Here is an 18,850-nt window from a genome sequence, read left to right as displayed (position 1 = left end):
TGTTTCCTTTGGTGTTGCACAGTGTCAAGCATCACTTAAACTAAAGTCCAAGAATAAGCTGGCCCGTGATTTCTTAATAGTATTTTATGGTTACCAACTTCAGGTTTCACATTTCATCTCAGAAATGTCAAAATTTACAAAGCCAAGACCCATCGTAAAATGTTGTAGGGGCATGACACTGATACTTTTGACAACCAAAGTTATTTGGTTCCTTGACCCCTCCCACCCACAGCCAAACACACACACACACACACACACACACACACACACACACACACACACACACACACACACACACACACACACACACACACACACACACACACACACACACACACACACACACACACACACACACACACACCTCCGGCACTCCTGAAGTGATTTGAGTTTGACACCACAGTACTACATCAAATAATTTAATGCTAACATTTCACAGAGATGAATATGGCAATTCATAGGACAAAATGAAACAAATTCTGGCCTGTCATTTTTGCAGGAACTCAAGAATAATCTGTGTTGATGCCGGAGTGAAACTCCAGGATTTATTATAGTGCAGGTTTTCAGTAAAAAGCAAAGCAGATGCTGGTGCATTTGAGTGCCAAAGTTTGAGAAGTGCTAGTTTAGAATCTTTTGTGTTGGAATTTTTATTCATGTGAGTTCATAGTTGTGGTCTGCTGAGTATGAATGTCTTGAGGCTTTGTTTTCTTCCAACAAATGCCACACCCATTGTGATTTTTGGATCATTTGCACTGACTCCACTCCAATCTGCACATACATGTCCAATGCACCAAGGAAGATTCCCGGAAAAGTTGCATTCCTTCTCCTTTCAAAGTAACTTGACAGGCTTTCAAGTTCACCCTATTTGCAGACTATTTGTGTTGTCTGCAATAAAGAAAAATGGCCTGTGGAGATGAATCATGTTATGATTATATATTTAATGGCCTTACTCAAGGAAGCGGGTGATATAGTCCTTGGAGCAGGGTGACCATGTGAGCGGGGAGCTGTCATACATCAGCTGTCTGGACATGATGAACGGGTGCCTTCCCTCCAGCTCGCAGTCATTCCCCTGGCCGTCATGATGGATTCCAAAGCTGTGTTCAGACGCAAGCAACATAGCTGCTTAATAAATAAAGTGATCGTGCATCTGTAGTTATAACGTAGTCATCTCAAGGGAACAGAAACCTAAAATTGGTACAATGCCACTGTTGCATATTGTCTTTCTGAAGACCTGTGAGTAGTTATTTAAAATTTTGAAATGTATAAAAAATTATTATGATTAATCAGTGATAACCTCAGTGATGAGTGAACTGCTATTTTCATTTAAATCAGTCATTTAAAAATACAACCAGTGTGGTGCTGTGTAGTAAATACACCAGATTACAACATCCATTTAAAAATCAAATGACAAAATAGAATAATAAAATAAAATAATAACAATAATAATGGTGTGTATATGATAACAAGAACCTAAACAATTTATAAATACATTAAGACAGTAAATTAACATTTAAAAAATTACATAATTAACAGGAAATAAAAGGGGTGAGTCCTTCCTCTAAAAACTGTTGAGGTTTAAGGTCTAATGCTGCATTTACAGGCAGGACGCTTTCCGAATGTCATATTTGCGTCATTCTTGGCACATTCCTAACATTCTTAATGTGACTTAACACATCTGAATAGGTTTCTTAGTAGTGCGTGTTGGTGCGTGATATTCGTGATTTTCATGGAGCATGTTTTTGGCTGTCAAAAAATCTTCCACGAATGTCACGCACCACCCTCATTTCACTTCATGTCGTGGAGGTTGCAACTGGGTGTGTTGATCAATCTTGATTAGTGGTGATCCTTAATAGAGCGTGACAGCATTCTTCTCTGACGTGCGCACAATTAAACTCTGCTGCACCGCATTTAGTTTCATTGCTACGGTATGCTGAAGAAGGACAGTGATGCCAAGTCGGCTAAAAGTCTCATTCCAGTGCTCCTCGGCGTGCTCCTGCAGGTGTTCCACCTGCTGCTGCTGTGCCTGATGTTTGGGAAAACGTGCGAGACGAGAGCCGGGCGAAGCCACACATCTGGCTCTCTCCGTCTCCTCCTCCTCTCTGTCTCACTCCATGGCACAGAGCCCAACTAAGCATGCAATCACAAAGTTCTTCTGCTGTGGATTAATCTAGATTTTGAGGAGCAAACTGGAGCAATCTGAAATGTTCAGCAGCTGATTGATGTGTGTATGTGTGTGTGTGTGTGTGGAGACAATTCGCCTCATTCACAACGTGACAAAACGTAACGACGCGCTGTTACGCGCAATAGCGCGGAACAGCACACAACAGCGTGTAACATTATTCTTGACTGTGCGTAATGGTTCCTGATAATTCTCCAGCAACACGTGCCATTAATCGTAACGCGTGGTAGCAGGTTGCAACAGTTCCTGAGGACACCTGACGCCTCTGCCTCAAATCATCACATTCGTGATCAGTGGCCAAGAATGTATACTTCGTGGCATTTGTGACTTGTCATTATGTGTAAACACGGCATTAGGTTCTAAAACATTCTGGACTCACACCATTCCAACTCATTATAGAAACTTTGCATAATTTATTACCACCCTTGAAAAATGTCAGCTACCCATTTTATAAACACTACCTAATCTAGGTAGTGTCTAATCAATGTGCTAGTTCCAATTAAGGGTCATGGGGGAGCCTATCCCAAGGTTCACTGGGCACACCCTGGACAGGCCGCCAGTTTATTGCAGGACCACATATACACACATTCACACCACGGCCAGTTTAGTTTCTTATTGACCTAACCTGCATGTCTTTGAAAATGGGAGGAAGCCACAGCACCCAGTGGGAGCCCAAATGAATACAGGAGCAATCTCAGGACCTTCTTGCTGTGACGGAACAATGCTAACCACGAAGCCACTGTGTTGCCCTCCAAGAACTTTTTTTTTCTAAATGAACATTATCGTGCTGTTTTTAAATTAATTATTTCTGCAGAAGTTCCACACCAACAGAAGCTGTATGAAGACAATGGGCTTCAGCCAGCTTTAAACCTCTCATGTTTTGCTTGGGAGGCAAGTACATGTACTGTTTGCATCATTGTGCTGTCACTCAGGAGGAAATACTCTGAAAATATAATGAATCCTATATCATTTTGCCATATCCAAATATTTTTAACTGTAGTTGTACAAAGTATGTTAATATGAGGAGTTCTGAAAAAAATTGTTTTGTTTTGAGTAGGTTATAGAGCAGTTGGATCAAATGGATTCAGTTATTGTGCTTACTTCCCAAAGGGAACAGCCCCAGTTCAAGGCTATCTTGACATCATCCTCCTTTTATTATTATTATTATTATTTTTTTTTTTTTTTGCAAATTACAATGGTTTTATATGAGAAATTTTATTCTGGCGACCATAGCTTCCACCCCCCCCCCCCCCCCCCCCCCCCCACACACACCACCACCACCACCTAAAAACAAAGGAATTTTCAGTTGTTTTTTTCCACCTCTTTTTAAACGGTGTATACAAATTCCCCTAGTAGATGGAATGCCAGTTCATCAAATGTTACTCCCTTAGCCAAGGCCGGTACCCTTTTACAGCACATTTTAGAGTAACCTTTTATTGTAAGCGATCCAAGGCAGGTCTGTGCAATAACCATGGCGTTTAATCAGCATCTTGAAAGGTGGATGCATTACCATGGCAAAGATGAAGTGCTCATGAACATGAATTTTAACAAATCTATGAACAAAATTCTACTAAAATAAACCTTTTGTGTGCACTTTAGTCTTACAGCACTTGCTAGAATGCATGGAAAATGGGTGTAAAAACTGAAGTGTTGTATTTATATTTTTGTTGAGTGTATGTAATTACAAATGCACTCATAAAGACCTGTGACCCATTTCATGAGCAATGGTGAAGGCGACAGGTAGGCCTGAATCCTCGTTGATATTACAGCTGCGGTGTGGTTGGCACATTCCAGACAGATGGGACAGACCCAGTGTCTCACAGGGGTGATTCATCCCAGCACAGATGTCCTTCCTGGAGGAGAAATACAAGCAAATAATGGGTGCACATACAAGATTTCCACAATCACACACTGTGTGCGCGTGTGTGTGTGTGTGTGTGTATATGTGCATGACTCCTTCAGTTAGTATGGACAGATGTTATGTCTGCTCCATTCAAGCATTGTACAAACATTTTGCATACATATGTTTCTTAGTCTGAAAAGGCAGAAAAAAAAACAGCAGGTTGTGCACTCTTTTGCCTGGTTATTCAATAATAAGAATCAGTTATGCTCCTGCACATGGAGGACACAGTCTTCTTCACCAAGGCTGTTGTTATCTTCCACCGTTGTCACTGAGACACTAGTGGAGCACAAGAATTTTGCTATAGAATCCCAACTGGGGTCCAAACACACCCCAGTGAAAAAAAATATTATGCAGCCCACAGTATATAATCAACTATGACCAAAAGAAGTGAAATTGAAGATAACTATAGAGGTGACTGTTACTTAAAATTTCAGTTGAATACCGGTTCAGAAAATACATCAAAAACTCAGCCCAGTCTCACGTTTTTTTTTTTCATGCTCCTGTCACGAAATGATCAAATTTTTGTGACAGGGTTGGGTTTTTTTAAACTCACTATTACTAACCCTACTCCTACCCCCAACCCTAACCTTAACCACCCCGACCCCCCCCCCCCCCTTTACTTTTAATTTCGTGCAGCCATTACAGAATGAATTAGAATGAATTTGTGCCGCCGTGACGAAAATGAGGCGCTTTTCCTCACAATAACCAATAGATTAATGTATATTTTGTGCTGCTGAATCACGACTTGCTGTGAGACCAGGTAGCAAAAACCACACAGTACTGATTAGGATTATTCCGTTGGATCTGACTGTTTGCTCCACTTACACGAAACACCTTGGTTTGAGGAATACCGATGATATCTCAAGCATAAGTGTAAGCATCTGGAGTGCAAATGGCGTCACTCTTAAATGGGATATTTTTATCTTGGTTGACGGCTTATTGGAGTACAAGCATGCATTGTTGCAAAGAAAGCTTATTATTCTGACCTAAATTGCAAAAATAAGCATAATCCCAAATTCCTGTTTGAGCGTGGCCAAACTTATTCAAATGCAGCCATGTGCAAGATCTTTGCTATTTACAGCCCCAAATTTCTTGGATGACTTTGAAAAGAAGATAGAGGATATTAGGTCAATAACATCCAACCAAAGCAGACTGAGTGATCCTGTAACTAAAACGGGCGTTAACTCTGGATACTGATCAAAATATGACTTGTCTCTTTGATTTGTTACCAACTAAACTGTTTAAGGACCTGTGGCTTCACTTGGACCTACTACACTGAAAATTATTAACCTGTCACTTACTGCAAGTTCTGCTCCTTCATGCTTTAAACCTACAGTAATTAAACTAATTCTTAAGAAACCCAACACACATCCTGGGTCACTGAAAAATTATAGACCAGTATTGAATCTATGGGCCTTGTCACACCTTGATAATTTAGCCAACATATGCTGACAGCAGCATTTCCACCAAGTGGTCTGGGTCAGTACGGCACGGTATGATAAGTGTTGAAACAGTTAAGTCTGGCTTGGTTTGCATTTCCTCCGTCGGCAGAACCCTTTTGCTTGGCTGGCGGAACACTTAAATATTGACAAGCATGTCATCAAGCACACGTACGCTGTTGCGCAGCCTATTTTCTCCACACGGAGGCCAAATAGAGTAATTTAACTTTTTTTTTAATTTAATTTAATTAAATTTTTGTCTTGATGGATCATGGGATTTATTTTCATCACATGTGGAATACTGAAGAATCGAATGATGCCTGTGGTAAACACTGACTTGAATGAATGAGGCGCTGTGACTCTTTCAACTAAAATAAGTTAATTTTCTTGTAGTGGCACAAAACACAGAGGGACTTCTTTTAAAATTCTATATTTCTTTAGCCATGACAAGGAACTAAAGTATTTTCAGTTGTCATTTTCCAAAATCAGGACACTTTATGTGGATAAGTTTTCATCAGGCTGTGATGATGAATCAGACTAAAATGAACAGGTAAGATTAAGACTTTATATTTACTCCGTGTGTGAATGGTTTTAATATTTGTAACAATCTGAACTGTTAACTTGAGGACTGCAGCCTTTAGCCAATCAATGGATGTATTTTGACCTATGAGTAACTTACAACTTATGGAGCCACTGACTGCAGAAGGTGATTTCACTGATTAATGTCACTTTGAGTTCATCAGTGAAATCACCGGCTGGAGTCAGTGGCTGCAAAGAAAACCTGCACCCTCTTGGCCCTTTCTGGAATGTCTTTGGACACCACTGTTTTAGAGGATTGTCTGCTGTCAGTGAAATACTGAATGTCTTGTAATTTCTTACTTTTAAATTCAGACAAGACTGATATGATGGTCATTGGTTCTGCAAGACACAGACACTAGTTTGATCAGCTAATGCTAAGGGCCCCTTCACACATAACACGATTGAAGTCAACTAGCGCATCAAGGGGGAACTAAATAAATAAATCTTGAGCTTTGATTTAAAAAGTGTTAAGTCATAAATAACGTGTAAATCAGGAGTTACCTTGTTCCACAGTGTTGGGGGAACTACCACAAACACACACTCACCCCAAAGTTTGTATTTTGACCTTGGGACTTCTAAATAAAATTTGCCAGATGAACGCACTATCCTGCTACAACTATGGGGAGTTAAAATTTGACTGACTGATTGATTCATTCATGACTTTGTGCAATTCAGACCTGATTATTTTATGGCTTGCACGCATCAGAGGTCTTCAAAGGGTTCTAACCAGGAGAAGAAAGTTTGACAATATTGCCCCAGTTCTGGCCTTCCGTCACTGGCTTCCTGTTCATGTGAGGTCAGATTTTTAAGGATTTGTTATTACATGGACAAATGCCTCCCTATCTGGCAGATTTAAATCAACCTTGTGGACCAACCTGTACGCTGCATTCCTGGGATGCAGGATTACTGTGTATTCAAAGGTAAAGAACATGTTGTGAAAGTGTTGGAACACGGACCCACAACAGGGGGCGCAATGAACGGACAATGGAGAAAGTAAATAACAAGTTTTACTGTTGTGAAAATGCACAACCAATACAACAATTGACAATTTGGGTTTACACCGAATTCCACTGGTGTCGTGTGGGCAGGCTCGAAGGTAGGAGACGTCCGTCCAAGTCGAGCCGGAACCACCCAGATTTCCCCTGCCACCGAACCCTGGAAATACTGGAACCGCCAAGTCCCGAATTCCCAGGTGGCCACTGCCTCCGCTCGTCGGATCCGGTACTGCTGGCAAGAGAACAAACACACAGGTGTGGATGCGGCTGCACCCAGTACACAGAGAGGGAAGAAGCTGACTCCACCTCACGTCAATACTGCAGAAAGGTGAGTACTTCTCCAAGCAATTTAGCTCACAATAATCAGCTGTCCTGCAAAGGTTTAACAAATCTTTTAGCCAGTTAATCAGAATATTAATGCAGAGAACGTTACCTTTAACGTAAGGCGATATCTCGGCACTGAGGTGGAGATGCCGTCCTCCTGATATACCTCTGTGCTGAGTGGAACAGCTGAGTCTGGTGATGGGTGACAGCTGTCACCCAGGCTACTCCCATTAGGCGGCAGCGCCCTCTGGTGCCTGGAGCCCGCACTCCAGGCAGGGCGCCCTCTGGTGGTGGTGGGCCAGCAGTATCTCCTCTTCAGCGGCCCACACAACAGAACAAGTCAGCGGGTCACAGAATGTTTTCTTAGTGTGGGCTTTTTCCATGAAATTCTCTGCCTGCTGAGATAAAACAGTTTGATTCTGTGGACGTATTTAAATCCAGATCTGTTATAACTGACAGCGTTAATTGTATTGAATCACTGTCTTTCTCTCCAACTTCATTTATTGCTGTTGCTGGTGGAGAAAGACTCAGTCTTATCACATCCAAATTTTGGAGAATGTTAGTGAAACATAGGACTATGTTACCAGCCAACATGTTATCACTGTGTCAGTTAATTGGCTGTTGTATATGGAGTTACTGTGAATGGTTCACTCTGGCTGATGGATTTCTGCATTGTTCTCTGTCTAAGGACAAGTTGTTGATGAAAAGAGGAACCACTGGTGACCAGGACCTAGGCACTGCTGACACATTTCGGAGCTTCATAGATTCTTCTCACTATCCATCTCTTCCACTGCGATCCTTCCAGGACTGCGACATGTGAAATCCATAAGAAAACTGTGGAAATCTGGAGTGTGCTGAGGACGTCTGGAAGCATCATAGAGACAAATTCTAGAGAATATTTCTTCTATAACTGATACAGCTTTGACCACCAACTTGCCAATTGTGGTGCATTTACTAAGAATATGCCCTTCATCATTTCCATGTCTTTTGAGTGATGTGTCATTGCAACCACTGGATTCTATATGTCTATGGCTGATTTGGTCTTTGCATGTGTGACAACTTTGTTTTATTTGTTATTTTGTTGTTAGTATAGTCTAAGCAGATGGTCACGCCACTGAGTCTGGTCTGCTTGAGGTTTCTTCCTGTAATTAAAAAACACCTGAGTTTTTCCTTACTACTGACAAGCCGAGCGGGTGCCAGGCACCCAAAGAGGGTGGACCCTCTATTCAGACTCGCAGACCAGGCTTAGGTGTAAAAGAAGTCGTCATCTTTAATTCAGGCTCAGGTTCGGTACACAGATTGTCAGTCAGCGGAGCAAAGGTGCAAACAGGGCTAGGCAAAAATGAAGTCATAATCAGGCAGGGGTAGTGGCATGAGCAAACACAGGTTTCAGGGATGACGCAAAAGGGGTAGTCAAAAACACAGATTTCAAAAAACATGGCTAGGCAAAACTGAAAAAACTGAAAACAAGGGCTAGGATGTGTACAAATGATGACAAACTGGCAGGGAAGTGGTGGCTGGGAGGTGTTTAAATAAGGCAGGAGTTAACAAGGTGCACTTGAGGAACAATCTAGAAAAGGGCGTGGCAGTGAACGAAGATTAAGCATGGTACAAGACAGTGAGGGAGGACAACACAAGGTGGAGTGAAGAAAAGACAAAGATACATGAACAGGTGCCAAGAGCGTGAGTGAATGAAAACACAAAGCAGACAGAAACAAAGTGATGCTACGTTTACACATAACGACGACAAGTCACGAATGCCACGAAGTACACATTCTTGGCCGCTGATCACGAATGTGATGATTCGGGGCAGAGGCGTCAGGTCTCCTCAGGAACTGCTGCAACCTGTTACCACACGTTACGATTAATGGCACGTGTTGCTGGAGAATTATCAGGAACCATTACACACGGTCAAGAATAGTGCTCCGTGTTGTTGCTCGCTATCGCGCTATTGCGCGTAACAGCGCATCGTTAAGTTCTGTCACGTTGTGAACAAGGTGAACTGTCTCCACACACACACCCATATTCATCCAACCGAATTCAGATCGCTTCCGTTTTTCAGAAGAACTTTGTGACTGCATGCGTAGTTGTGCTCTGTGCCATGGAGTGGCGCAGAGAGGAGGAGGAGGACAGAGCCAGATGTGTGGCTTCATGGGGCTCTCGTTTCGCGCATTTCCCCAAACATCAGGCACATGCAGCAGGTGTAACACCTGCAGGAGCACTGAAATGAGGCTTTTGGCCGACCTGGTGTCAGCAATCAAACTGATTGTGGTGCAGCAGGGTTTAATTGTGCGCGCGCTTCTTCCTCCGTCGGACTGGAGGAGGTGCAGAGATGTCTGGCTGCACGTGAGTCTCTAGCTCCTCTGGTTCAGACTCGTTCTCCCGCTCAGGTGGAACACCTGCATGGGCATCCTGAGGAGCTTCAGCAGGAACTGTGGAACGACATTTGGAGCCGAGTTTAATTGTGCGCACGTGACAGAAAACTGATCCGTCGTGGCGCTCAGTGAAATGTGACGCCGCGTTACAAGTCGTGTCAAAACTTGACAGTTTCCGTGTCACTTCATAATAATGCGTGACAGTTTGGGCTCCAAGAACCATCACAGGAACCACTACGAACGTTGTCACGTTCTATTAAGGATCACTACTCATCAAGACGGATCAACACGCTCAGTTGTGACCTCCACGACGTGAGACAAAATGAGGGTGGAGTGTGACATTCGTGGAAGATTTTTTGACAGGCAAAAACATGCTCCACGAATATCAAGAATATCACACACCAACACGCACTCTTAAGAAACCTATTCAGATGCGTTAAGTCACATTAAGAATGTCAGGAATGTCATCATCATCATCAATTCATCAATTTTATTTATATAGCGCCAAATCACAACAAACAGTTGCCCCAAGGCGCTTTATATTGTAAGGCAAGGCCATACAATAATTACGTAAAAACCCCAACGGTCAAAACGACCCCCTGTGAGCAAGCACTTGGCGACAGTGGGAAGGAAAAACTCCCTTTTAACAGGAAGAAACCTCCAGCAGAACCAGGCTCAGGGAGGGGCAGTCTTCTGCTGGGACTGGTTGGGGCTGAGGGAGAGAACCAAGAAAAAGACATGCTGTGGAGGGGAGCAGAGATCAATCACTAATGATTAAATGCAGAGTGGTGCATACAGAGCAAAAAGAGAAACAAACACTCAGTGCATCATGGGAACCCCCCTGGTTCCACAGGAGAGGAGCCTGAAAGCTGAAGGCTCTGCCTCCCATTCTACTCTTACAAACCCTAGGAACTACAAGTAAGCCTGCAGTCTGAGAGTGAAGCGCTCTATTGGGGTGATATGGTACTATGAGACCTGATTATTCAAAACCTTATAAGTAAGAAGAAGAATTTTAAATTCTATTCTAGAATTAACAGGAAGCCAATGAAGAGAGGCCAATATGGGTGAGATATGCTCTCTCCTTCTAGTCCCCGTTAGTACTGTAGCTGCAGCATTTTGAATTAACTGAAGGCTTTTCAGGGAACGTTTAGGACAACCTGATAATAATGAATTACAATAGTCCAGCCTAGAGGAAATAAATGCATGAATTAGTTTTTCAGCATCACTCTGAGACAAGACCTTTCTAATTTTAGAGATATTGCTTAAATGCAAAAAAGCAGTCCTACATATTTGTTTAATATGCGCTTTGAATGACATATCCTGATCAAAAAAGTATTACTAAAGGTCAGGGTAATGCCATCCAGAGTAAGGATCTGGTTAGACACCATGTTTCTAAGATTTGTGGGGCCAAGTACAATAACTTCAGTTTTATCTGAGTTTAAAAGCAGGAAATTAGAGGTCATCCATGTCTTTATGTCTGTAAGACAATCCTGCAGTTTAGCTAATTGGTGTGTGTCCTCTGGCTTCATGGATAGATAAAGCTGGGTATCATCTGCGTAACAATGAAAATTTAAGCAATGCCGTCTAATAATACTGCCTAAGGGAAGCATGTATAAAGTGAATAAAATTGGTCCTAGCACAGAACCTTGTGGAACTCCATAATTAACCTTAGTCTGTGAAGAAGATTCCCTATTTACATGAACAAATTGTAATCTATTAGATAAATATGATTCAAACCACCGCAGAGCAGTGCCTTTAATACCTATGGCATGCTCTAATCTCTGTAATAAAATTTTATGGTCAACAGTATCAAAAGCAGCACTGAGGTCTAACAGAACAAGCACAGAGATGAGTCCACTGTCTGAGGCCATAAAAAGATCATTTATAACCTTCACTAATGCTGTTTCTGTACTATGATGAATTCTAAAACCTGAGTGAAACTCTTCAAATAGATCATTCCTCTGCGGATGATCAGTTAGCTGTTTTACAACTACCCTTTCAAGAATTTTTGAGAGAAAAGGAAGGTTGGAGATTGGCCTATAATTAGCTAAGATAGCTGGGTCAAGTGATGGCTTTTTAAGTAATGGTTTAATTACTGCCACCTTAAAAGCCTGTGGTACATAGCCAACTAATAAAGATAGATATTTAAGATCGAAGCATTAAATAATGGTAGGGCTTCCTTGAGCAGCCTGGTAGGAATGGGGTCTAATAGATATGTTGATGGTTTGGATGAAGTAACTAATGAAAATAACTCAGACAGAACAATCTGAGAGAAAGAGTCTAACCAGATACCGGCATCACTGAAAGCAGCCAAAGATAACGATACGTCTTTGGGATGGTTATGAGTAATTTTTTCTCTAATAGTTAAAATTGTATTAGCAAAGAAAGTCATGAAGTCATTACTAGTTAAAGTTAAAAGAATACTCGGCTCAATAGAGCTCTGACTCTTTGTCAGCCTGGCTACAGTGCTGAAAAGAAACCTGGGGTTGTTCTCATTTTCTTCAATTAGTGATGAGTAGTAAGATGTCCTAGCTTTACGGAGGGCTTTTTTATAGAGCAACAGACTCTTTTTCCAGGCTAAGTGAAGATCTTCTAAATTAGTGAGACGCCATTTCCTCTCCAACTTACGGGTTATCTGCTTTAAGCTGCAAGTTTGTGAGTTATAGTCAGGCACTTCTGATTTAAAGCTCTCTTTTTCAGAGGAGCTACAGCATCCAAAGTTGTCTTCAATGAGGATGTAAAACTATTGACGAGATACTCTATCTCACTAAGTCAGACCTTTTGTCTGACTTAGTGCTTAGCTCAGATAAGATAATTATAGTGGGCGATTTTAACATCCACATAGATGCTGAGAATGACAGCCTCAACACTGCATTTAATCTATTATTAGACTTTATTGGCTTTGCTAAAAAAGTAAATGAGTCCACCCACCACTTTAATCATATCTTAGATCTTGTTCTGACTTATGGTATGGAATTAGAAGACTTAACAGTATTCCCTGAAAACTCCCTTCTGTCTGATCATTTCTTAATAACATTTACATTTACTCTGATGGACTACCCAGCAGTGGGGAATAAGTTTCATTACACTAGAAGTCTTTCAGAAAGCGCTGTAACTAGGTTTAAGGATATGATTCCTTCTTTATGTTCTCTAATGCCATATACCAACACAGTGCAGAGTAGCTACCTAAACTCTGTAAGGGAGATAGAGTATCTCGTCAATAGTTTTACATCCTCATTGAAGACAACTTTGGATGCTGTAGCTCCTCTGAAAAAGAGAGCTTTAAATCAGAAGTGTCTGACTCCGTGGTATAACTCACAAACTCGTAGCTTAAAGCAGATAACCCGTAAGTTGGAGAGGAAATGGCATCTCACTAATTTAGAAGATCTTCACTTAGCCTGGAAAAAGAGTCTGTTGCTCTATAAAAAAGCCCACCGTAAAGCTAGGACATCTTTCTACTCATCACTAATTGAAGAAAATAAGAACAACCCCAGGTTTCTTTTCAGCACTGTAGCCAGGCTGACAAAGAGTCAGAGCTCTATTGAGCTGAGTATTCCATTAACTTTAACTAGTAATGACTTCATGACTTTCTTTGCTAACAAAATTTTAACTATTAGAGAAAAAATTACTCACAACCATCCCAAAGACGTATCGTTATCTTTGGCTGCTTTCAGTGATGCCGGTATTTGGTTAGACTCTTTCTCTCCGATTGTTCTGTCTGAGTTATTTTCATTAGTTACTTCATCCAAACCATCAACATGTTTATTAGACCCCATTCCTACCAGGCTGCTCAAGGAAGCCCTACCATTATTTAATGCTTCGATCTTAAATATGATCAATCTATCTTTGTTAGTTGGCTATGTACCACAGGCTTTTAAGGTGGCAGTAATTAAACCATTACTTAAAAAGCCATCACTTGACCCAGCTTTCTTAGCTAATTATAGGCCAATCTCCAACCTTCCTTTTCTCTCAAAAATTCTTGAAAGGGTAGTTGTAAAACAGCTAACTGATCATCTGCAGAGGAATGGTCTATTTGAAGAGTTTCAGTCAGGTTTTAGAATTCATCATAGTACAGAAACAGCATTAGTGAAGGTTACAAATGATCTTCTTATGGCCTCGGACAGTGGACTCATCTCTGTGCTTGTTCTGTTAGACCTCAGTGCTGCTTTTGATACTGTTGACCATAAAATTTTATTACAGAGATTAGAGCATGCCATAGGTATTAAAGGCACTGCGTTGCGGTGGTTTGAATCATATTTGTCTAATAGATTACAATTTCTTCATGTAAATGGGGAATCTTCTTCACAGACTAAAGTTAATTATGGAGTTCCACAAGGTTCTGTGCTAGGACCAATTTTATTCACTTTATACATGCTTCCCTTAGGCAGTATTATTAGACGGTATTGCTTAAATTTTCATTGTTACGCAGATGATACCCAGCTTTATCTATCCATGAAGCCAGAGGACACACACCAATTAGCTAAACTGCAGGATTGTCTTACAGACATAAAGACATGGATGACCTCTAATTTCCTGCTTTTAAACTCAGATAAAACTGAAGTTATTGTACTTGGCCCCACAAATCTTAGAAACATGGTGTCTAACCAGATCCTTACTCTGGATGGCATTACCCTGACCTCTAGTAATACTGTGAGAAATCTTGGAGTCATTTTTGATCAGGATATGTCATTCAAAGCGCATATTAAACAAATATGTAGGACTGCTTTTTTGCATTTACGCAATATCTCTAAAATCAGAAAGGTCTTGTCTCAGAGTGATGCTGAAAAACTAATTCATGCATTTATTTCCTCTAGGCTGGACTATTGTAATTCATTATTATCAGGTTGTCCTAAAAGTTCCCTAAAAAGCCTTCAGTTAATTCAAAATGCTGCAGCTAGAGTACTGACGGGGACTAGAAGGAGAGAGCATATCTCACCCATATTGGCCTCTCTTCATTGGCTTCCTGTTAATTCTAGAATAGAATTTAAAATTCTTCTTCTTACTTATAAGGTTTTGAATAATCAGGTCCCATCTTATCTTAGGGACCTCGTAGTACCATATCACCCCAATAGAGCGCTTCGCTCTCAGACTGCAGGCTTACTTGTAGTTCCTAGGGTTTGTAAGAGTAGAATGGGAGGCAGAGCCTTCAGCTTTCAGGCTCCTCTCCTGTGGAACCAGCTCCCAATTCAGATCAGGGAGACAGACACCCTCTCTACTTTTAAGATTAGGCTTAAAACTTTCCTTTTTGCTAAAGCTTATAGTTAGGGCTGGATCAGGTGACCCTGAACCATCCCTTAGTTATGCTGCTATAGACATAGACTGCTGGGGGGTTCCCATGATGCACTGTTTCTTTCTCTTTTTGCTCTGTATGCACCACTCTGCATTTAATCATTAGTGATCGATCTCTGCTCCCCTCCACAGCATGTCTTTTTCCTGGTTCTCTCCCTCAGCCCCAACCAGTCCCAGCAGAAGACTGCCCCTCCCTGAGCCTGGTTCTGCTGGAGGTTTCTTCCTGTTAAAAGGGAGTTTTTCCTTCCCACTGTAGCCAAGTGCTTGCTCACAGGGGGTCGTTTTGACCGTTGGGGTTTTACATAATTATTGTATGGCCTTGCCTTACAATATAAAGCGCCTTGGGGCAACTGTTTGTTGTGATTTGGCGCTATATAAAAAAATTGATTGATTGATTGACTTACAGAGTTTAGGTAGCTACTCTGCACTGTGTTGGTATATGGCATTAGAGAACATAAAGAAGGAATCATATCCTTAAACCTAGTAACAGTGCTTTCTGAAAGACTTCTAGTGTAATGAAACTTATTCCCCACTGCTGGGTAGTCCATTAGAGTAAATGTAAATGTTATTAAGAAATGATCAGACAGAAGGGAGTTTTCAGGGAATACTGTTAAGTCTTCAATTTCCATACCATAAGTCAGAACAAGATCTATGATATGATTAAAGTGGTGGGTGGACTCATTTACATTTTGAGCAAAGCCAATTGAGTCTAATAATAGATTAAATGCAGTGTTGAGGCTGTCATTCTCAGCATCTGTGTGGATGTTAAAATCGCCCACTATAATTATCTTATCTGAGCTAAGCACTAAGTCAGACAAAAGGTCTGAAAATTCACAGAGAAACTCACAGTAACGACCAGGTGGACGATAGATAATAACAAATAAAACTGGTTTTTGGGACTTCCAATTTGGATGGACAAGACTAAGAGTCAAGCTTTCAAATGAATTAAAGCTCTGTCTGGGTTTTTGATTAATTAATAAACTGGAATGGAAGATTGCTGCTAATCCTCCACCTCGGCCCGTGCTATGAGCATTCTGGCAGTTAGTGTGACTCGGGGGGTGTTGACTCATTTAAACTAACATATTCATCCTGCTGTAACCAGGTTTCTGTAAGGCAGAATAAATCAATATGTTGATCAATTATTATATCATTTACTAACAGGGACTTAGAAGAGAGAGACCTAATGTTTAATAGACCACATTTAACTGTTTTAGTCTGTGGTGCAGTTGAAGGTGCTATATTATTTTTTCTTTTTGAATTTTTATGCTTAAATAGATTTTTGCTGGTTATTGGTGGTCTGGGAGCAGGCACCGTCTCTACGGGGATGGGGTAATGAGGGGATGGCAGGGGGAGAGAAGCTGCAGAGAGGTGTGTAAGACTACAACTCTGCTTCCTGGTCCCAACCCTGGATAGTCACGGTTTGGAGGATTTAAGAAAATTCGCCAGATTTCTAGAAATGAGAGCTGCTCCATCCAAAGTGGGATGGATGCCGTCTCTCCTAACAAGCCCAGGTTTTCCCCAGAAGCTTTGCCAATTATCTATGAAGCCCACCTCATTTTTTGGACACCACTCAGACAGCCAGCAATTCAAGGAGAACATGCGGCTAAACATGTCACTCCTGGTCTGATTGGGGAGGGGCCCAGAGAAAACTACAGAGTCCGACATTGTTTTTGCAAAGTTACACACCGATTCAATGTTAATTTTAGTGACCTCCGATTGGCGTAACCGGGTGTCATTACTGCTGACGTGAATTACAATCTTACCAAATGTATGCTTAGCCTTAGCCAGCAGTTTCAAATTTCCTTCAATGTCGCCTGCTCTGGCCCCCGGAAGACAATTGACTATGGTTGCTGGTGTCGCTAACTTCACATTTCTCAAAACAGAGTCGCCAATAACCAGAGTTTGATCCTCGGTGGGTGTGTCGCAGAGTGGGGAAAAACGGTTAGAAATGTGAACGGGTTGGCGGTGTACACGGGGCTTCTGTTTAGGGCTACGCTTCCTCCTCACAGTCACCCAGTCGGCCTGCTTTCCCGGCTGCTCGGGATCTGCCAGAGGGAAACTAACGGCGGCTAAGCTACCTTGGTCCGCACCGACTACAGGGGCCTGGCTAGCTATAGAATTTTCCACGGTGCAGAGCCGAGTCTCCAATTCGCCCAGCCTGGCCTCCAAAGCTACAAATAAGCTACACTTATTACAAGTACCATTACTGCTAAAGGAGGCCAAGGAATAACTAAACATTTCACACCCAGAGCAGAAAAGTGCGGGAGAGACAGGAGAAGCCTCCATGCTAAACCGGCTAAGAGCTAGTAGCTGCGCTAAGCTAGCGGATTCCTAAAAACACACAAAGTGAATAATGTGTAAATAATTTAGAGGTGATTCAGCAGAGGGAGTGCTTTAGTTAAGGCACGTGAAGATTACACTGTGAAGCAAATCGTTATCTAGGTAACTAGATCAATCTAACTGTGCAGATTAAACAGCTAACAGATACAGCAAAACACCGCTGTGCTCCAGAACAGGAAGTGATACAATACCGCAGTGAGAGCCAACCACCAGTAGAGGCAAGCAAGAGTTTTGTGTCACGAATGACAGAAAAATGACATTCGTAACCCGTCTTGGTTATGTGTAAACGCACCTTGAGAGACAAAGACACAAGGCAGGTGCAGTAAAGCGAACATAATCAAATATAAGTGAGGGATGAAGACATGATGGCAGGTGCAGGATGTGAAGTGAACATAATCAGATGGGAGTGAGGGAACTATGAACAGAGCTAAAACAGAAACCGAGGACAGAGTAAAATATGCAATGGGCCGGGCATGAACCTGATAACTAATCAGTGAATAAATGGAAATTAAATACTAAAGCTAAACAGGAACTGACTAAGAAAACAAAGTGGTTAAACAAACTATAAGAAAAACAGTGACTACATGATAACAGCAAACAGAACTCGACATTACAGCATAACATAAATAAGAGCAAAATAAACAAGTGATAAACAAAACACAAACCGGTTGAACAAAACTGGAATGGAACTAAACAATGGCTAAAGTATCAAAAGTAACAACGTAAAACATAACAGAATAAACCATGACGAAAATATACAACTAATAAATCAAAGCTGGGGCATGTGAAGGGAAAAAGAAAGGGGGAAAAATTGAATCTACGCCCAGAGCCAGCCAAAATCGTAACAACTACTGCTGCCAATGTGCTTGCTCAAGGGGTGGGTAAGGTTCCCCTCAATCTTGTGAAGTACCTTGGGGTGACTGATGTTGTGATTTGGCACTGTACTAATAAATTCAATTGGCTTTGACGCTTTTGTTCTTTCTGAACCATGTTTCAATTGTACTTTGTCTTGTTGTATTGATGTCATGGAGTGCTTTGGGAACCACAGAATCTCGTCTATGCTGTTTGCGGACGATGTGGTTCTGTTGGCTTCGTCAAATCAGGACCTTCAGCATGCACTGGGGTGGTTTGCAGCTGAGTGTGAAGCGTCCGGGATGAAAATCAGCACCTCCAAATTTGAGGCCATGGTTCTCGACCGGAAAAAGGTGCTTTGCCCTCTTCAGGTCGGTGGAGTGTCCTTGCCTCAAGTGGAGGAGTTTAAGTATCTCGGGGTCTTGTTCACGAGTGAGGGACGGATGGAGCATGAGATCGATAGACGGATCGGTGCAGCATCTGCAGTGATGCGGTCGCTGTATTGGACCGTCGTGGTGAAGAGAGAGCTGAGTAGGGGGGCAACGCTCTCAATTTACCGATCGATCTACGTTCAG

The 18,850-nt window shown here is 41.8% G+C and overlaps 1 protein-coding gene across 1 annotated transcript in view; it reads right to left on the bottom strand.

Annotated features, from left to right (window-relative positions):
- Positions 1–18,850, bottom strand: part of adamts12 (ADAM metallopeptidase with thrombospondin type 1 motif, 12) — an 89,228-nt gene that overhangs the window by 45,772 nt on the left and 24,606 nt on the right. Inside the window, exons 7-8 of the mRNA XM_034170749.1 lie at positions 3,883–4,032; positions 951–1,094 (exon numbers count right to left, since the gene is read on the bottom strand). Of these exons, the coding sequence (XP_034026640.1) occupies positions 951–1,094; positions 3,883–4,032 (294 nt within the window). The remainder of the gene's footprint in view (positions 1–950; positions 1,095–3,882; positions 4,033–18,850) is intronic.

This window comes from Thalassophryne amazonica, chromosome 5 (genome assembly GCF_902500255.1).
Source record: "Thalassophryne amazonica chromosome 5, fThaAma1.1, whole genome shotgun sequence".
NCBI classification, from domain to species: Eukaryota; Metazoa; Chordata; class Actinopteri; order Batrachoidiformes; family Batrachoididae; genus Thalassophryne; species Thalassophryne amazonica.
The sequence above is the reverse complement of the archived record's forward strand: the minus strand, read 5'-3'. Positions and strand labels throughout refer to the sequence as shown.